Raw genomic sequence first — 21,314 nt, 5'->3', positions numbered from 1 at the left:
AAGGAAAACAAAAGAAAAAAGTAAGAGAAGGAAAGCCCACCCTCCAGGCATCTTCAGGAGGCCTCGGGCTATTAACATGGTAATACCACCCTTTGCATCCTCTTTGTCTGCCTGCCTTTGTCTGGGGCCCTGCGCTGTCCTGGCTGGGCCCTAGACCCTGGAAATACTTGGTCGCCTGTCACTGGTCTAGAGAAGGTGCTGGACAAAACTAACTTCCTATTTCTTCCACTAGTTTGTGTAGCAAACTCAGAAAAAAACCAGAAAACAGTGATTTTCTTTTTTAGAACTGGAAAGCTATGTCCCTTTTTGGCTCTGATTTTACAATCAAGAATGGTTTGGTTGATCATCTTTTGAAGCATATCAGGAAAGGCATTAATCTCCCCTGTTTGTTCCCTTGTCACAAACTTGGGTTAAATTCTTCCACTCCATTTTCTTAGTCACCCAGCCAAATGGATGATTTATCAAAAAATTCTTTCCCCCCAAATACCACTAGCTGAGCTCATCAGATTTCAATTTGAATCAGTAGTCCCTCTACATATTTTCTGCCTGGTAGACTCAAAGTGACCCAGAAGGTTCTCAGTCCATTTCCAACCAGGTATGGTGGTATCTGCACACCCAGTACCACCCGCACACCTGGCACAGCCTAGCATTCTTGTGGGAGTCCGGGCAGAGAGCCCTGGCATTCAGTGGCGCAGACAGTACAAACTCCTCCCAGAGGTCCTAGAGAAGAGGACAGAGCCCGCCTGTCGCATTGTCCCTAGTCTGCTAGGTGCTACTGCAGCCTCAGAAGGTTCATCTAGGACTCTTAGTCCCATAGGGGAATGGGGAAGGACTCCATCTGCTCAGTGTTCTCCTCTTCTGACATTCACTGTACCTCCCCTTTCTCTATGATGTCTTCCTACACCGGCCCTTTGCCTTGTTCCCTTATTTTGTTATCTATTTTGTTTGTGAAGTTCTGGCAAACACTCTACCACTGAGCTACACCCAGCCCTTCCTTATAATATCATTAATATAGACAGTACAGAAAATCATAAAGCATGAATTTTACAAAATTCGACCACCTAAAATTAGCAAGTATTTAAAACTCTGTCCAGTTTTTCTCAGATTTGTTTTTTAAATACAGGACCAAAATTTGACAAAGCTTGATGCTCGTGTGTACCTATCCCTAGTCCAGGCCCTCCCCACCTCCACATTCCTCCACAGAAGTAAAAGTTCTCCATAACTTTGGTATATTTCCTTCCTCTCCTGTAACTGAATTCACATGTGATTTATTTTGAGTGTATTCTAAAATCTGATATATGCCTTGTCATACACATAATTTTACAATTTGCTTTTGTCATTTAACATGTTTTTATACTGTGTTTCCATTGACACACATGGACCAGTTTTTTTCACTTTACTTCAGGTATCCACATCCATTGTATGACTGTATCGTGTTATCTACTCCCCTATCTATGGGAATTTTGGTTATTTGGAACGGTGAATTTCTTTATACATATCTCTTGGTTGCCAAGCATGAGAGTTTCTCTAGGGATCTATCACAGTTGAATGACTGATTTGAAGATATGCACATTTTCATCTGACTATACATTCCCAAATTCTCTCCAAAGAAGTTTACCAATGTGCACTCCCTCTGGAGGTAGCGGACTAATTTCTGTGCAGCTGTGTGGAATTAGAAGTTTGTTATCATGTTTCCATGGCAGAAGTTCTTGTGCATTCTTTATGGATGCCTCTTTTGTGTCTGCCTTTGCAGTGTAAGCTTGCCGTATACTCTAGGCAGATCTTCTGCACAATGTGTGAGCTTTATGCGTACACTTAGCTGATTACTTGTGAAAATTGTTTCACTGCTCCTAAAGGTAACTGTATACACACATCCCAAGATAGCTTTTAGTCTCATCTATCACCTTGATCTTCAGATGAAAAAACAGAGTCCCAAAAAAGCTGAAATGAGGCTGAGTGTCTCAAAGGTGAGTCTGTGGCCCTTTCAGGGAGGTAGGCTAAGACTAAGATTTTACAAAATCAGAGTGGGTTTAGGCCTCCTCTTCTATTATGGCAGCCCCTGTGGCCACTTGTTTCTCAGACTTCATGGGCCTTGTTGACATATTCCAGGCCCATTCTGAACATTGAATCCTGAGATTCCAAGCTAAAATGGGTCAGTCACACTGATACAATGATCCTTCTAGAAATTCCCTGAGTGTAGTTGGGTTATAAGTTTGACTGGGTGTAACAGCTCCTTAAACTAAAATGGTGTCCAAGATAAAGGTTTACTGCTTTCTCACATAGCGCTGTGGAGGAGTGTCGTCCAGAGCTGGTATGGCCACTTGGCTCTACGTGGCTATACAGGGACCCAGGGTATTGGCTTATGGCTCTGTCATGGTCCAGATGTCTCAACGTCATGTCCTCCGTCTGAGTAGCAGGAGTTGTGTGGGACAGAGAATGATGGGAGGAAAATCTTCCCTCTTCCTGTAAGGACATTAACCAGAAGTTACACACTTGATTGCTGCTTGTATCATGGAGCAAATATGTAACTATATGTCAAGGGGGCTGAGACATATATCAATCTGGTACCAGGTACCAGCGAAATTTGGGGAGTTCTGTTACCACGAGAGAAAGTGTGAAAATGAATAGTCAGAGACACAGCTCTTGCAGAGGCATCTAGCTTCAGAGATTACTTCCTGGGATACAAGAGTACACACCCTAGGGCTGGGCTTCTTGCATAATAGAGTTATATTCTTGAAATTCAACATAAATATTAGGTTTGCTAAAAATGCCATCAGGGCCCTCTTTGGTCCCAGAGTCTAGAGCAAAGAGGACTAGGATATGATAGTCAACTACTCCACCAAGAATTAGCACCCAAAAATTATATCCCTTACCCTTCCCCAAACAGAGTTCCCTTCAAGTGGGAACTTTAGTATGTTTTGCTGTCATGCAGTATTTAAGAACAAAATTTGAATGAGTGTTACTAGCACAAAGCAGGGTATGGACTCGGGTCCAAAGTCACAGACTAAACACATTTTTTCCAAAATATTTTTTCCTGCCTGCTCTTTTTTAAAAAACAAGCAACAAAATTTCAGTTGAAATGGGGTTATAGAAAAAAACTTTATTCCAAAACCTGGACTGTAGCTCCACACTGGGTCCACACTCCTCTTTAAGAATCTGCAAGTCATTAGCAGAGTCAACAATTTGCATTTGTGAAAATGCCCAGGTAATGATACCAAAAGATGTTAAATCAATTCAGGTTGTTCGTTTTCTCTGAAAATTTCTTCCAAAAGGACTGGAGGTTCTTTCTGGAATATGATTTAAGTTCCCTGTCAGTGAGTTCAGTTCAGTAAGTATTTGTCAGGCATCTGTTGTCTGTAAAGCATGGTGCTCAGGGCTCAGGAGATAGAAAACTGGGAGGAAAAAAGGTCCCTTCCATTTAGTGGCTCCATGTCTAGTTAGAAAAGATGTAGTTAAATAAGTTCAATCACAAGCAACATGTGACACCTGTTATGGATGTTCAAACGGAGGAGCTGGACAGATAAAGGAGATAGGCTCCTTCCAGCTAGAATGACCGGGTACGTGGGACTGGAACTGGATTCAGCTTTGACTCCTGGCAAAAACTCCATTCCATTGTCTCTTGACAGAGGCCGGTTTCTTTCGCTGCCTGCAGATAGACTTGGGGACACTGGGGAATGCTGATTAGTTCCATCACTAAAGCTGATGAGTGATGAATGTTGAATCATGCTGACTAATGTGTTCTAAATGGACGGACTCAACAATAAAGGGAACCCTGGGAGTCAAGAGTTCAGGTCCCAAACCTCACCGTGCGATGAAGTGTAAATCAGTCCTCCTCTTAGTGCTCTCTGTCCATTTTTTGAGCCCAGTAAGTCACCTTGGATGCTAAGTGCTTCAGAGAGCTCAAAGTAAATGAAATGCTGTTAACGATGACCAGGACAGGCTCGGGCAACCTTGCGTTATTTGTGCTACCCAGAGAATCACAACGCCCGTCACAGGCCGCCCGCTACCCACGTGACACTGCCATTTCCTCACGCATGCCGTGAGAGCTGACAAACGGCGACCTGCATTCACAGAAACTGACAAATAGAAGAGCTTTTGAAAAATCTTCCTACCTACCTACTGGGGCGTCTGTGTCTTCGGACAACAAACGTCTCCGCAGAACTAAGAGCTTACGTGGCACACACAGCTCTTTCTCTCTTTTGACACCTCCCCAGCTAGACGGCTTGAGAACCTGGCCTTCCGCGTCCAGATGTTTACTGAATTCTGAAGGCCCCCCCCAAGGGCCCAAGCTCTTTTGTTGTTCTCCAAATCATTTCCCACAGAGACTGACCGATGTCCTGAAGGAGCCCTTCAATGGGGAGGATAAATGAAGGCAGATGAAGACATGACCCCCTGAGGCTCGCCCACAGCCGCCCTAACAAAGGGGCTGAGGGGCAACCTTGTAAGGAGTGTTTTGGTCAGCAGCGCCCCTATGAGAGGCCGAGTCTCCCCACAGGGCTGCTTTCAATGGCTATCATCGTAGTGGAAGTCCTGGGCATTTGTGGAGGGTTGTGGTGTGCTAGGTGTAGCACAAAACATCTAAATCATGGTCCCAGCCTTTGTGAGGGCTTGCTGGCTACAGATGGCAGCTGGCTTTCTCAGGGGAAACTTGGGGGTTGTGGAGAAAGCCAAAGAGGGACTCCTGTGTCTCTGAATGACCTTTTCCTACCCAGTGCACATGGACCCCCCCTTTGTCTGTAACTGCAGTCAGCGCTGCAGGGCCTTCACCTCAGCCTGCGCTGGGTTTCTGGGCATCTGCAGCGTGCAAGGCCTGCACTTCTGTGGGTGATAGCTATGGGAGGGGACTGCAGCCGTGGGAAAGTTTCATTGAGATCGCTGGTGAGAAGTGAATGCATTTTATGATAAGTTTTTCCAACTCTGTCTGTCTCTCTCTTTCTCTTTTTCCTTTTAGGCCAACAGAGGCCATAGGGTACTGTGACCTTTGTCTACAGCTGATGGGGGCGTGGTTTGTGAAATGAAACAGGACCATGCAGCTTGGAAGAAGGAGACGGAAGCCAGCATAATGGGGATTAATTAGTTGATTACTGTTGAGATGGTAACAGATTTGCTCCTAGACCACTGAGCCGGCGATTTCAGACCTAGCAGGGAAGGTGAAGATGAAGAAGCCTTTGTTCAGATCTCTGATGTGTTGGGCTGAGGGCTTTGCCGCCATGGGATGTCAACAACCATAATAATAATAATTTGCACTTATATAGCACCTTTCAACGAGGCACGGCAAAGCAGCAAAGCAGTTTAACCACATTAATTAATTAAAGTCCACAATCCCCCTGGGGAGAGGAGGAGGAAGACTAACAAGATTTGTAATTACAGGACGGGACTTTTCCGAATAAAGTATTGTTCACCAAATAAAAAGAATAGGTGTAAAGGACTTGGGGGTCTCCAAAGAGCCACTGATTTAGAAACAAAATCACTGAATGATGGGGGATGCTGGGGACAGGCCTGGCGTGAGGGTCTGCTCTTGTGACAGAGGGAGGTTGATGGCCTCAGAATTCACTGACAGCTTCAGATCCACTGGCGAAGCGGAATATGTATGGTATTATTGGCATTTGGAAGGTCATTAGCGGCATAACTATTGTAGTGTAAATTCACATTTCACTGGCATATTATGTATCGCCTTGCAAAACAAAAAGTGAGATTCATGCAGTTTTGAATAAAGGATGAAATGATTTCTTTAGATTTAAAGCCCAATTAGCAAATAAATCAATTGGTGACCCATGGGAGAGTTTAGTCGTTTCCAGTATAACCTCCAGCATCCCTGTTCCTACTGCCCAGAGGCTTTTGACCAGTGCATCAGGCTGGGTGCAGTGCAAGGTCCTGGGGCTTCAGGCCCTTCCAGGTCAGACATTAAATCTTCCCAGCCTTTCCCACCGGGCTCCTCCTACCCAGGCTGTCAACCCAAAACTTCTGCGGTGGAATCACTTTGTGCCTGCTCTCTTTTCAGAAATGTCAGGTGCCTTGGTGATGAGAATCAAGTCATATCCTATTTTCTACCATTGCCCAACAGAGCGCTGTGTACAAAGCTAACAGAGTGATGAAGAATGATTGAACGTCTGAGTCCATTTTAGCAACTCAGTGTTTGCTAAACACACACCAAATGACCAGGGGAAGCCTAAAAGCAATAGGATGTGTGCCCCATCCTCAAGAAATGTACTAGAAAAGGACTGAAAAGTGAGTAGCTATGATAGAAAGCAGAATAAAATAAAGTAACAAGATAGGTGCACATCCAAGCCCCACACTGCAAGGGCAGGAGGAGGAGCATCTCACTGGCTTGGAGCCAACCAGAGAAAGTCTTTCTGGCAACAGCGGTGTGCTGGGCATCAGAGAGAAGAAAGGTTTGTGTAACAGGGACGGCAAATATTTGAGGCTAAGGCCATGTGTCTCCCTCGGATGGAGGTACAGTTTGAGAACTGTGGTCTTCCACAGAATATGTACGTGGAAAACCAAGCTGAGTTTTGCAGCTAATTAAATGTCATGAATTCTCATGACCTGAATTGAGTCAAACATGAGAGAGGATTTGAGAAGTTATCGATGGGGATCAGGGCATGCTACCCCAAAATATTGGAAAACAGCAAAAGCAAAAAGTCAGTATTTCCTTGGCCTCTCTCCTTAAGCAGGTCATAAAACCTAGCTGTCCTGCCCCTGAAGCAGATCATAAAACCTTCATTCCAGAGGTGCCCTCCCTATACCCAGAGGAAAGGAATGTCCTTATCTCTGAAGGCATAGGGAGGCAGAAAAGAAAAAAGAATATGAACAAACAGGACTTGCTAACCCCTCATTTATTACCATGAGATCATACCCGTTTGCCTTCCAGGCACACTTCTACGTGACTGTCCGGTCTTCAGCAAACCTAAGCATAAAAATGCACAGCCTCCCCTGTTTCTCTGAGTTTTCCTTTATGAAGGCTCCCGTGTCACACAAAACTCATGGCAAATAAATGTACATGCTTTTTTTTTTTCTTTTATTAATCTGTCTTTTGCTATAAAGGCCCTACCCGTGATCCTTGTAATGGGGGAGTGAAGATAATACATTTCTCCCCTAGAGTTTCTGGTGCCCGGTATGGGATGGCTGAGATGTCCTCGTTGCTCTGGAGCCTGAAGATAAGATCCTGGGACAACTGGCCAAAAAGCCAGGGAATAAATTCTTACCGAGGTCAGCTGTCTCCTTGATCTCTGTCTGTAGTGCCAGTCTAGAGAAGATAAAAATTTCCCGTCCCTTCCTTTCCAAATCCAGGAAAGAAGCACTTACTTGGGTTGTGATTGTCTGGCTAAATTTGACTTTGGGGTACCCACTCATTACTTATCCTTTACCTTCCGAGGACAGCTCCTCTTTCCTTGTTTGTCTCATTTTCTGTTTAAAATTTGGCTTGTCTTTCCATCTGTTGCGACATACGTCTTGTCAATTTGCACATGTAGGCAGACAGTTTCAGGCTCCAGACCCCAAGCATATGGCTGAATAGAAATTGGGTTGTACCCCATTAGTGGTTAATGTACCTACTGGCACCAGCTCTTGGGTCTGTCTGTGTTTGTTTTTTGGCTGTCTCTGGAAGTGCTTCTGTCTTTGGGAGTACTGCTGTCCTTTGACTGTCTTTGGAAGTCAATGCCTTTGGTTTAAAAGAAGAAAATGGGGCCAGGGATATGGCTCAGCGGTACAGTGCTATATATTTAGAAAAAAAACTAAAAGTTTCACGTATTAAAATGAGTCACTCAAAAGTATCATAGTAAGAGGAACACATATCCTGATCCTACACGTCAAAGATTGCCTTCCTCGCTGAGACTCTTTTTATGACCTCAGGGAACTCCAAGGCAGTGTTCTCCCCACCCCTCCAGTGGCTGACAAACCCACTCAATCTTCTCCCCCTCTGACCCCCACACCCCAGGCCATTAGCACAGCCCTGTTGCTAAGACGGCCCTTCAGTGCCACTTTTGCGCTCAGAGCACCTGCTGGTGCCTAGCACGTGACCTGTACCACCCTTGCTTACCCTGCCAGCAATCTTATGAGGTGAGTCTCCATAGAGTCCCTTCTCACCATGGGGAACTGAGGCAAGAGGGGTTTGTTGTCTTGCTGGAAAGAATGGAATGGAGAGTTGAACCTAGGCATTCTTGCACCTTCTATACCTGGGTAACATTTCTGCACACAACTGTTGCAGCCTATCTTATTCATCCTCAATTCACTGACGTACTCAGTACATACTACACACACTATTGTATAGGAATTTAGTGAATATTTTCCAAATAAAAGAATCATCAAGAATAACACTAGTACGGGCCGGGGATGTAGCTCAGTGGCATAAGCGCTTGCCTGGCAGGCCTGAGGTCATGAGTTCGATTCCCGGTACAAAAAAAAAAAAAAGAATAACACTAGTGGCTGAATCTTGCACACTGCATAGCAGCTACAGAGGGCCTGAAGAGTAGGAATGGGAAAAAGCAGAGGCATCACCCCTGTCTTCTCTTTCCACCGCTATGAAAGATTGGGAGACGCACATGAAAATTGCCCCGGGGAAAGTTTGTAGGAAGCAGACACAGGTGATGTTTTTCCTCATGAGCTGAAGACTAGCCAGCTGGTACCACCCATGACATGCCAGAGATGCATCCCATCTTGCCAGTTATTTTTACTGAAAGTAGTTAATAATGCAATTCAGAGTTTTGGGGGGTTTTTTGTGGTTTTATTTGTTGTGATGCTGAGGGTCAAATCCAGGGTCTTTCAACTTACAGGTATTTTAAGTGTGTGTGTATGTATGTGTGTGTGTGTGTGTGTGTGTGTGTGAATTCAACCCTGCCACCCTAATTATGCTAGACCCCTAACCATTCTGTGAAGGTGATACTGTCCTGCGAGAGATTGGGAAGTGTTTCTGGATTAACCCAGAGACGCTGAGCTCTGCACATACAGACTTTTAGGCTGTGTGTTGTAAGGAGTGAAAAGTTACTGCTCCGTAAGAGGGTTGTAAAAGCGTGTCTGGTAAAACCGGGATTGCCACAAAAGAATTTTGCAAATGGAGGATAAAGACTTAGGTAATGGGGGCAAAGCAAGTAAAAGCATAAAGTACAAAATATCTCATTCTGGCCTAAAAGCGATGGCCTTACAACTGTTTTGAATGTTATTTTCTATGCCTGTGGAAGGACTTTGTTCTTTCCACTTTATTCCGCTGTGGAATTCAAAAATTTCTTTTGCTCAGATGGAAGGTAGGAACCCATCCCATTTCTCAGTTTAATATCCTAAGTGTGAGAGAGAAACTCTTTGCCTATTTCCCTGAGTTTGGGTGAGGACATGAAACAATTTTTTTCAGAATTCCAAATAGACCTGCAAAGAGAGAAAACCTATAAATCATTGCACATAAATCAGAAGAGATTTCATTTTGCTGCCCACAAAACAACTCCTCCGTGCCTTAAAGTCTGTGCAAATCCAAGAGCTCTACAGACACGCTGCTCTCCGTGTGCTAACTTAGTACGGCACGGCAGTGTTCACATTCACAGTCACCACTTGAGAGGACGAGATTAAGAAAGAAAGAGCAGGATGGACACACATCACTTCTGCTGTCATGGCTACAGTCGTGTAGCCACGCCCAACTTCAGGGAAGCGGGGCAGTCCAAACTTCCGGTACGGAGAAGGGAAGCGCTGAGAATTACTGAGCACTCCTAACACTTGGCACGCGCTGCTCTTCCCAGCAGTTGGCAAATGCTTCCTTCTTTTGAATCCAGTTCCTGTAGGTACATTTCCCTTGGATTACCTGACATCTATCGAAGACCTGCAGGGCAGTGTTAAGGAAAGGAGACAAAATAGTTTCGCTCCCCATTTTTGTCTACAGGTCCCTTTTTTTTTTTTTTTTTAGAAAAGGACTAGTTAACCCTGGGTGCTTTTGTCTTAGTTCTTTCAGATACTAATAACTCTGGGAAAGGCTAACGGGTTGAAGGGCTCCATAGTCCGCTGGTAGTAATGCATTTAAGATGGAGCGGTTGGCTTTGAGTTGTCCAGAGGCTCCCTGCAGCCGGGGTGGGGCCGGGGGGAGGGAGACTTTCCCTTATTATTCTTCCAGTAATGAATTCCTGATCTGAGTGGGCCGCCGCCATGTGTTTTCAGTCAAGTGCTGGGGGACATTTCCAAGAGGCCGTGGACATAACAGATGAGGTCTTGTACTGACAAGAACTACTCTTGGTTTTCCTTCCAGCTTAGCCCTCCCGAGTCCTGAAATCAGAGATGAGAAATGATTCATGAGAGCTTGGTGAGCCAGCATGGCTGCCACACCTCTTTGCTCCCGTTAGGTGAAAAGATACAGTTTGAAAGCTGCTTTGCAGAGAGGTTTGTGATCCGGATTTTAGTAACTTGAGAGGAACGTTCTAAGACCAAACCAGTTCTTTGTAGATGCCTCGACTTCCTTTCTTCAGGACCTTTGCGTAGTTTTGGCCTACTCTGATGTCCGAAGAACAAAGACAGAAATTAGGTCACGCCATTTCCTGCCTGAAACCTCATCTCAAGCAGGCAAGCGGCTTCTAAGTTAGCCCTGGTGGTAGGCCATGTGTACAGAGGGGGCAGCCTGCTCTTCCCCTGCTGCCCCCGAAGCAACCTGTCCACCAGGAGCTTGTACAGCTTTTCATTGCACTTGGGCTGTTCATTTGGGAAGAGCCTGAATTATCCCTGGCAGGCGACCTGTGTTGTTAGGGTACGAGTGACACGAGATTAGAAAGCCTTTTGGAGAAGAGGTGCCCTGGGAATTCCCTACCTTGATGTCTCTGCGTGTCTGCCCAGAGCTACTCTCTCCCAGCAGACTTGTCCTGCATGCTGCAGGTTCCAGTTCCTGAACACTTTGGTTTACACATGGCTCCTCCTGGTGTCTCTAGCTCCTTTCAGCTTTGGTCCCCTTTGGCTTTTTTTCCTTGTTTAAAATTACTCAGAGAGAACCTGATTGACCCAGGGTTATCTTACGGTTTGTCTCAATGTCATTGGTCACCAGCTCACCAACCAATTGTGGGCTGGTGAAATCACTGGAAACAAGGTTTCCGAAGCAGCAGGTGTGTGCGGGGCTGCTTTCCAGTAAGGGGCTTCGAGAGGGAAGGATGAGGACTCAGGTGCACTCTCTGTGCTCTGAGATTGCGGCAAGGGTTCTTTTCTTGCCTCTTCCTGCCTTTCCTATCACTGCAGACCTGACCTACATACACCCAGGCGTCTCCTAGCCCTTCTCCAGCCCCACCCCCTGATGGCAGAGTCCTGCCTCCTTTTTCAGGAGACTTGGGAGCTGAGAGGGGGCATGGGAAATATCAGCACAAAAAATATGAGTGTCCTTTGAAAAGCACTCAGTCACAGAAATAGAGGGCTGGTGAGTGGGAAGAAGGCTCTTGAGATTTATTCCAGATTGAAGAAGATGCAAAATGGAAGAATGGCAATAAATCCTCAGCTAAGGAAAATCCTGTTCCCGCTGTGAGACCAAGATATCTTTCCTCCTCCCCGGTCCTTGCCGCGATTTCCCTTTCCCCAGAGGTATTCAGCAGCGGCAGAGAAACTTCTGCTGAGCACATGGAAAGATAACCCTCTCTTCATTCATCTCCCCGACCTCTTCTGGTCCCCGATACTTGACTAACAAGTCCCAAGCAATTTACTTTCAAACTAAGCTAAGAACACACTAGGACTAGGTTTAGATAAAGTTTTTGTCAATCATGTTCTCCCAAGATGCCTAGGGCTCTTCATTTGAAATTATTCCTAAATCTTCATGATGTTTTTGGAAGACTAGTCGTGCATGGTGTTGTCCTGTTTCAACTGATGTAGGGAACTGTAGAGGACTAGGGCAAGAGTGAAACTGTGATACCAGGCTTTCCCCTTGATTCGCCAGATACCATTACCTTTACACCTTATTGGATATGTAAAAGCCTAATCCAAACCATCTCCCTTCAAATTCAAATACAGTATTTCTGTTCTTTTTAGTGGACATGAAGCTATGAGTAAAGTGGAAGCAAATCTAAACAATTCTGTTTCCCTGACCTTTCCTGAGCTCTGAATATGTCGGTGCTGATTAAATCATTGGTTAAAATTTCCCATGACACGTTTATCTACTGACTGAAGTTACAGTGCTCCCCTTGGAGATGCTGATGTCAGAGAAGGTAGGTCTGGAGCTGTTTCTAAGCCTGCCGCTGTGAGATTCTAGAGCCAGTCCTTCTGGATCACTTCCAGACCCCTGCTCATTCCATTTAAAATCGGAGCTTGATGCCTATTGCTATTGGCTGTCCTCTGGGGCCAGAGAATCCATATGGGGTTTGCCCGGCCTCTCACGCCAACGCCGTCATCCACACTCCGTGTTCATTCTCAAGCTAACATCTTGGAAGTGGATGCAAAGCTGAAGCAGAAGCCAGTTTGGCTTTCTCCCAGTTCTCTAGGCCCCTCTGGGGTTAATCAGCAACCACCTATCTCTGTGTCAATAGCATAAGCCTCTCTCACCAGAGCACCTGGGGAAGACTCACAGGAAGGCTTAAGATGAAGCAAACTTTGTAGCAATTATGCTGTTTAAGCCGGACTCAGAATCTCCAGGCAAAAACAGCTTGCTAAACCCAGCGAACTAGCTGGAGAGACCTGTAGCGCTCGGTGTTATTCAACCTACTAATCCTTTCTGCTCATATTTTCCATGCTCCCATCTTAGCTCCCACATCCCTTATGCTGTGAACTTTAAGTAACATGCCCCTGTGTCAGACACATGTTTATTGAACCGGTCTCAGCTTATCTTATTGGTAGACTTCTTCAGTGGCGTCTTCTCCACCCTTTCCCCATCCTCCAAGCTCATCCTGCTGGTTGTGTTCATACTGCTAGAGAAACCATAACCCTTCTTAACTGGCATGGCTGACAGTTTCTCACAGTAGGTAGCCCAAATGGCCTTGGGTGCGAGGAGATGGCCCGTGCAGAGACAGAGGTGCAGGGCAATGGTAAGAGACGTGAAAAACGTGGACGGAGGGCATGTGAAAACTAGTTCCCTGCTGTAGTCTGCTCGGGCTGTGTTGTAGTCAGGGTTTGCAAGGGAAACAATGTAATACAGGACACATGGTTGATAGGATTATTTTATAATAGTCACCCAAAGAGTCAAATGCAAGAAGACCTAGAGCCCATGGCAATATCCTCCAGGAGTCTAGCTGGAGGCGTAGAGCCCATGACAAGGTCTCATGCAAGTTCTGTACCAAGGATCTGCACTGGGAAGGCCCAAAGGTCAGCGGTGGAAGCCAGAAAGTCTGTGCCAGTGGGATGAAGGACTTCTGCCAGCAGGCTGGGGGATCTGCACTGGAGCCAGGAAACGAAGCTCAAAGTAAGGACCAGAGCTCTGCCGAAAAGAACCACAGCCACCCTCGGCAACAGCGAGGTCCCGAGCTCCTCCGACAGTGAGAACAGTTGTTGGAAGGATGAAATGAGTCAGTACACGTTGGTACCTAAAACTACGCCTGCTGCCTGGTAAGAAGGCAATCAGCTGCGCGCTGACAGTGCTAGCTAGTATCATGAATCGGTATCTCCATTTATAACATGGGAGCAGTACTTGCCTTTCCTATCCTATTGCCCATGTTTGGGAGGGTAAAAGAAGACTGTGTATGAAAGAGCTTGAAAAAGTACGCACATTGCTAAGAACTATATTGCTCATTACTTTTGTTACTTTTCCTATAAATGAGAAATGGCCTTCCCAGTGTGCACCTGGAACTCCCTAGGAAGAGGACAGTCGTGGCTAGGACTGATCCTTTGCTCTCCCTAGAGTCATGTGTTACTTTATTCTCACAATTGGGTGTTTTTCTTTTTTTCATTATAAAAATGTTAAAGTTTCAGAGAAGTAGAGAAAACAGTGCAGTGAACACCCCGCTACCTTAGCTAGACGGAGTCATTGATCACATCTGCCCTATGTGCACCGCTCTGTGAGTTTTCCTGGCAGATAACCGAACTGGAACATGGCAGCGCTGTGGGGAGGAAGTGGGGTGAGTTGAGGCATGCTGGGATTGACCAGGAAAGCCAGAGACTTTAACTACCTCAGCCACTACTTACTTTTTTTAAAAGTGAGACTCAATCAGGTATGGGTGGTTTCCTTTCAGACAGCACCAGAAAGGATGTTTGTGCAGAATAGTCTGTTACAGATAATACATTGTTATTGCCTTAAAGAAAGCGGTATAAACAGAATAACAGAAATTATTATTAAAATTTTTATGTGTTACTCTTTCTTTTTTTCTTTTTCTCTTTTTTTCTTGTTTGTTTTTGTTTTGAAACAGGGTCTTGCTATGTAGTGCAGGCTGGCCTTGAACTCACTATATAGCCCAGGCTGGCCTTAGACTCATGGCGATGCTCCTGCCTCAGCCTCCCTGAGTGCTGGGATTACAGGTGTGTACCACCATGCCTGGCGTATTGCTATCATTTAAGGTTTTAATGTTTTTGCAAAGAGAAAGTATCCATGTGTTGCTCATGGAATTGAAAATTTAAAATTTCCCAAGAGACTTTTGATGTAAAAATGTCTGTCATAATAGAACTTGCTGAAACTGTAGTGGATCCCTGGGAAGCCTGATAAAATCATGGTGACCAAAAAAAACAAATGGAAGATGTTAGGAGCAGAAATACTCTGATCCAAAGAAAGTGTATGTTGATTATAAATGTTTCCCTTCCAGTAAAGCGTTTAAAAGATTATCTAACCCTAGTGCCCCATTTCTCGACATCACCTGTTACTGAATTTAAATTCTAACACTTCTCCAGGGAAAGGATGTCTTAGAAGAGTGAAAGCAACTAAGCTTTAAAATTCTATTATTCAGACTCCTCATTAATTTAAGCTGACATTCCTTCTCAAGTGGGGCAAATCATCAAAGCCCCGCTGCATTGAGAACCTTGAATTCAGCAACAAAGAGTGTGGGGTATGAGGGAAAACAGGGCAGGGGAGAGCTGCAGGGCAGAAGGAAGGGGAGGGAGGGCCTGCGCGAAGGACAGCTGGGTGGAGAGGCAAGCGGAGAGGAGAGCTGGGAAGGGGCGGAGGGAAGCGACGGAGACGCCTCCCAGCAGCAAGGGATGGGGCTCCGAGGGGCCCTCCGCTCTGAACCGCCGAGCCTCTTCTGACCCTCATGGGAGACGCACGCCCAACCTGCCACTTTGCAGCCGTGAGCTTTCTCCAGAGCAAGGCGAAAAAATCAAGTCAGAGACCAAGCCAGGCAACTTAGTGACTTAGCAAGCCACTGTCTCAAAATAAAATAATAAATTTTAAACGGTCTGCTGCGAAGGCCCTGAGTCGAGCAGAGAAGGGAAAACATTCACTTTCTTCCTTCATTCAGGTGCCTTACAATCTCCTAACCCATGGCAGCCTGCCCTGTGGCCCAGTGCCTGCCGGGAAGCCCATCCCACAAACCCTTTGGCCTGGAGCCCCGGCCAAGCTACGGTCCGCAGCAGGCCCCAGCAGGGTGCTCCCTCGCTGTCTATGTCAGGTATCCTGTGGGAGGTGCTAGGTGGGATGCATGGTGTTGGTTCACTGTTGAAGTGTGCGGCAAGGAAGGATCTTTTGAAATGTGAAGACATCCACAAACTTTCACTGACCATCTGTGATTTATACCTAGAACACAGTAAGATTTATAAGGTGACTCAAGCCCAGGGGAAAACTGGTTTTTTAAATGTATAACGTGCCCTCCAGTACTAACTAGGAACTAAACCTAAGGCCTTCACATTGAGCTACATCCCTCGCCCTTTTAAAAGTGTGTTTTGTTTGTTTTTTTAATTTTGAGACACTCTCTTGCTAGGTTGCCCAGGTTGAGCTCAACTTTGTGATCCTCCTGCCTCAGCCTTCTGAATTCAATGTGCAACTTCAATAAATAAAATATTAATGAAAAAAGCCAAAGTCGTCCCTAGTCCCACATGGTCTGTGCACTGAAACCGTTCTCAAGGACACAAGAAACACACAGCACTGTCTCCCTCCCAGCCTCTCGTGTCTGACAGTGCTTCCAAGGCCAAGGCCAGGAGCAGTAAGAGCTCACTTCTGAACCCTCTACCACCAATCCCTGCTCTGAGCCATCCAGAAATGCCTCCCTGCAGAACAGTTTGCCAGGGCATAACATGGAAATAGAAATCCCCTGCCTCATCTTCAGGCCAAGGGCACTGTGAGGATGACGGTGTGGATAAATGGGTATCTTTCCAACCCCAACCTGAACCAGAGGGCTGAGCCTGCACTCCTTCAGCGACCCATTCTCCAGTTTTACGATTCAAATCAGATCCGGACATTCTTCTGCTCCAAGTGACCACCTTTTCACTCACGCTGCCAGCAAAGTCCTTCCCCTGACCTGCAAAGGCCGGGCATCCGTGTGCCCCGTCCGCACACCCACTGTAGCCATGCGGACTCCTTGCTGTCGCCATTACCAGCCTCACCTGCGCCCTCCCTTCGCTTCTGAACCCTTGCCTGGGCTGCTTCCTCCCCTGCTTCCCTCAAGATATTGGCGTGCTTCCCTCGCCTCTAAGCATCCGCTGAGATGCCGTCTTCTCCGTGAGACCTCCCCTCCGTGAAAATGAACGCAATTTTCTTACCCCACCCTGCCTTCCGTTTATGTTCCCAAAGCACAAGTCACCGCACAGTGTCATAACCCTCACACCCCTGTGTTTGTCATTCACTGCGTGTCTTCCCTGCTACCCTACGAGCTCTGGAGGACAGGCACTTGGATTCACTGATGCATCCTAGGCCCCTAGAGCAGGGTCAAGCACATTAACGGTGCCCCATAAATAAGTTGGATTTATCTTAAAAGTCTAAAATACAAAACTGATTTTTAAAAATGGGCCACCTCATTCAGGAAAAATACGAGCTCAAAATCCTCGCTCCCCACCCACACAGGCTCTCTGTGGATAAACTCTTGCTCTGGGGAACAGGTGTAAAAACGGTTAACATTTGTTCTCATGTGTGAAGCCAGTTTCGAAGCTATCAAGTGCTGCGGAGCGTCAGGTCCGAGGGACTGGCCAACTGGGTCACACATAGCAGCTGCCCAGGTGACGCAGATAGTAAGAAGAAGGGAACTGACATTTGTTGAGCAGCTACTATATGCTCGGTAATGTCTGTTCCCAGCGCACGTACTATGTAAGTAAGCTCGTGAAACTGTCATTGGCTGTTTAGCACCTCATTCCGGGCCTGTCTGGTATTGGTGCTTCATCAGTGCTATGAGACAGCTCATATAGCCTCATCCTCGAGAGCCCAGGGTTCCACTCCAAATAGTTTGCTGCATCTTATACAACTGTTGGAGCCAGGGCTCTCAAGCAAGTCCTGAGAAAATGCAGGCTGGACCGTCTCTCGGAGCTTCTCCTGGCCACACGTGAGAGGAGGGTGGTTCTTTCTCTGCCTGCCCTCACTGCTCCCCTTGCCCAGTTGGCTCCCCTGGAGGGGTCTCCTGCCACCTTCTGATTAACGGCTCTGCCTCTCCCACCCTCCCCGGCTGGATAGCCCTGGAGTTGCAGCGATTCATCTTGAATCATAAACCAAGTTCTAAGAGGCACTGCCGCTTTGTGCTTAGAATCTCCCTTGCATTGAGATTCTTTGTGAAGGTTATCTGCTCATGAGCAGAGGGATAGGTCTGTCAAGTCTGCCTCTTCAAGAAAAATCATCTGCTGGTTTCCCCTTGCCCCCTGCAAAAATGCAGCCCTTGTGAGTCCCCTTGATGTAGCTAGAATTCCCCCCAGGACCTCACGCTGGGTTTGCACTCTGGCCATACTAAGGAAAGGCTTCGATCCTGTTGCCGCTCCACAGCAGACAGAGCGTTTATAACTAGCGCTTTCGTTGCGCTTTCTGTGTACCTACTATTGACTGGGGTTTGATTTCCTAGGCACTGCCGAAGTGTCAAATGCCAGCTCTTTACCCAGCACATAGCCTAGTCCTGTTTCCCCGGACTGAGAGGCAGCCTCTGTGGTTCTAGGTGCCAGAATTCCAGCCCTAGCAGAAAGCATCTCCGCAAAGCTAATGCTTTGTGCCGAGTCACTGTTCCCTGGGGTTCAGGGTTGCCTTTAAAGGCAATGATGGACTCTAGACGTCAGGCCGGTTTTCTCTTTCAGAGTGCTTTTTATTTCACCTAGAACCAGCTGTGACCTTTAGAATCAGATTCTCCTCAGTGACTCCCTCTCAAGGGAGGGCTTCTAGGTTGGAGAAGCTTAGGGTTCAGTTGTGTGTCAGAGATGACCAGTTCCATAAATTGTACTCTCTTAGCAAGATGTAGGGCAGTTCCTCAGTTGAGCGGTGCTGTCTTGTGTCCCAGGAGAGATTCATCCTTCTAGCCTCATCCAGAAGGTGCCAGGTGCATTTCCCATCTTGGTAGCAGCCAGAGGTACCTGCAGGCGATATTCCACACACCCCTGGTTGAAGGTATCAGAGAAGCTACCTCTGAAAGATGGTGAACTGGGGGCAGTTAGCACTAAGTTCCGCCTTTGGGAAGAGGTTAGCCTACCCGCAAAGCGCCTGTCCTCGCAGTGTAAGCTGCTTCCTCTCCATGTTGCCTTCAGTGACCTTTGTTTGCTTCTAGGTCTGGTCTTAATGAATATTTATTTTTACTTCCGGTGTCTCCCATATAGAATGGGGCAGTAGGAAGGCAAGGAGGGAATACTGAACTGTTCCCTGGGCCCATCTTCTCCTACGAAGGGTCTTATTCTCTGAATGACTGAACTCTTTTTCAAGTTAGTGATCGGGAAAGTTTACCAAAAAATAGATTCCAAAGCCCAATAGTAGAACTTGGAATAAAAGAAACAGTGGTAGAAATAAACGGAATCGCCAGGATCTAAACACTGGGCTGCAACCATGGGTCTTCTCTCCCTCCACCCCACGTGGGTTGTGATCTGCCCGTAAATCCCTGGGTATGGCACAGCTTCTCTCTGATGTCTGGAAACGTCAGCATTCTCTGCAAGGTGAGCGGCCAGCATCAGAGCAGGGATTTCTATAGCTCTGCAGACCCTGGAAGAGTGTGACTCCGTGAAGAACCCTCCAGAGGGGCTGCTGGCTGAATCCCTCTGCCTGCTGCTTCTTTCTCTAAGCGTGATCACGCACATGCCAATGCCTGCACTCCCAGGCCCTCTACCCAGCCCTGCATCCTGCCAGCCCCTCTTGCTGGAGGGAGCCCTCTGCAGCTCTCAGCGCATCCTGTTTGTTCAGACCCCTTTGTCTTCCATGCAGCAAGTGGGAAAGAGGATTCCTCCAAATCATTCTGTCGTTGAAGTCAGGTCCTGATTACACTCAATAGCTGGAAATGGTAAGGATGTCCGATGGCAGAGGGCTCTTGTTTTAAGCTCTGCATGCCAGGAAGACAGGGGTCTGGATCTCCTCCTCCGGGCTGCTCTAGAGGGAGCAGGATGCTCTGCTAGAAAAAGCAAACAGTGGGACTGAAGGGAAGTTCACTTGAAAAGGACCTCAGAGCACAGTCATCAAAGGGCACCCAAGCCGGACCTCTGTGGAGGCAAGCTGGAATCACTGCTCTCTGTGACGCCTCCAGACGGGAAACGTTAGCTCCAGCCAGAAGGGGCAACCTGGCCAACCTGCTTTTCTCAGTAGAGGTGTTGCCTTTGAGCCCTTGGTAAAGTAAATAGCCACCTGCCTCTGCCACAGTGGCAAATTCAGCAGCAGTTGAGCCTCCAAGAGGCCTCAGCCTCCACACACTGCTCCCTCTCAAAAGGAAGCAGTACTCTCAAAAGTCACTGGGAACATTTCCACGGGGAGGCATGGAGAACAGCCCTGTGTCCCTTCTGAGTCTGAGAGGGAAAATATCTCTGATGTGGTTAAAGTCTCCTGTGTGCTCCTGAACCCTGTCCTACCATCTCAGCATCCCCCCTGGGTAACACTCAGTCATTGCAGGGCACTTCCTACTTGTACAGATTTTGATGCTGTTCCCTTCTGTGTGGTAGTTGGTTTTCCTTTCTTATACTGTTTTGCAGTACTGGGGATGGAACTCAGAGCCTGACACACGGAGGGCAAGCTGTGTACCCTCAGCTACATTCCCAGCTGTTTAACCGTTTGAACCTCACTGTCTTCCTCTGTATAAACAGGGCTATCAAGAAGGTTAAAGGAAATGGCTTATGATAAATATTTGGCTATTGTTCTGATGACAAGGGTAAAGTCAACAGAAAGAATTGGGCCAAATGCAAAGCCCAGCATGGCCCTGACTTGCCCAGACGGCCTCCTCACCGCTTTGCATTACTGTTCCCCAGATAGGCCACCTGTTTTCATGCCCCTGGGACATTACAGATGCCGCCTTCACCCCTGCATTGCTTGTGCCCTGAATCTGTCTTCCTTTAAACACTGGGCTCCAATGTCCCCACTCTGAAAGGTCTTTTCTGTGCCCCAAGCAGTAAATCGCAAGGGCTCCCGCAGCCACGGCCTCTCTCTGAGCACTGCACCATGGACACGGCACTGTTGCTGAGCCTGTGTGGCTTTCCCACTGAGCTGCCTCGGTGGCAGAGGCAGGGCCTGGGACTTCTCCAGCGAGTGGTCTAGCCCACTGCCCACAGGGACAAGGCCGGCCCGCGTTCAATGCACGAGTGAACCAGTGCCCGAATGAATGACCATTCAGCTGACAGACCTCAGACTTCAGTTAGCATGGGACGGTCTCCACGTCCTCAGTTCTCCTCCTCAGCATTTTCTCTTCACAGGCACAAATCCTCTGTTCTGGAAGGACAAACTCCTTCAATGACAGGAAAAAAACAGAAGAGGGGCATGAACTTTCTTCCTTCCAAAACCAACTTAAACAACAGTTTCCCGTGAGAGCCCTGGGTTGTCCATATGTGACACAGAACACCTTTTTCTAGGTGTCTTGCCACTGTGTCCTTTGCTTCTTGTGACTTGCTGGAGGAATGCGCAAACCTGTTCCTCTTGCCTCGAAAATCCACTTCTCTGCCACGGAAACAAAAGTTGGGAAACAGTATTCTGGCGATTCAGGTGTTCTCACCCACATCCATTGTTCCAGCTAGGCTGGCTGCCTGCTGTTGTGTAGACTCAGGTTTGGTCATGAAATCCAAGGGGCTGTGTCTCCGAAGGGATCACGAGCAAGTACAACAGTAATCTGCTCTGTAAACCATGTGATACCTGGCACCAAGATGGACACAGGTCTGCCTGGGAAGGAATTGTGAGCTGGGACCAGGGCGGGGACTGGGGAGTGTGCATGGAGCACATAGGGCCACATAGGTTCTTACTATCATTCTCTCGCTTCCTAAACATTTTTAATTGACCTGAAATTCATATAACATGAGATTAACCATGTCAAAGTAAACAATTCAAGGGCAATTAGTATATACACAATGTTGTGCAACTACCACCTGTCTCTGGTTCCAAA

The 21,314-nt window shown here is 47.0% G+C and overlaps 1 protein-coding gene across 17 annotated transcripts in view; it reads left to right on the top strand.

Moving 5' to 3' along the window:
• The window catches only part of Rad51b (RAD51 paralog B), a 701,675-nt gene that overhangs the window by 559,454 nt on the left and 120,907 nt on the right, over nt 1-21,314 (top strand). For 2 of the 17 annotated variants that reach the window (XM_013521912.1, XM_013521906.1), the window contains one exon: nt 4,952-5,775. The exons of the other annotated variants lie outside the window; for them this stretch is intronic. In XM_013521912.1, the coding sequence (XP_013377366.1) occupies nt 4,952-4,968 (17 nt within the window). In that variant the 3' untranslated portion in view covers nt 4,969-5,775. Of the gene's footprint in view, nt 1-4,951; nt 5,776-21,314 lie in introns of those variants that run through there. 17 annotated transcript variants of the gene reach the window in all.

This window comes from Chinchilla lanigera, unplaced genomic scaffold (assembly GCF_000276665.1).
Source record: "Chinchilla lanigera isolate Chin_1 unplaced genomic scaffold, ChiLan1.0 scaffold00065, whole genome shotgun sequence".
Taxonomy (NCBI): Eukaryota; Metazoa; Chordata; class Mammalia; order Rodentia; family Chinchillidae; genus Chinchilla; species Chinchilla lanigera.
Note: the sequence above shows the minus strand (reverse complement) of the source record. Positions and strands in the feature narration are given on the sequence as shown.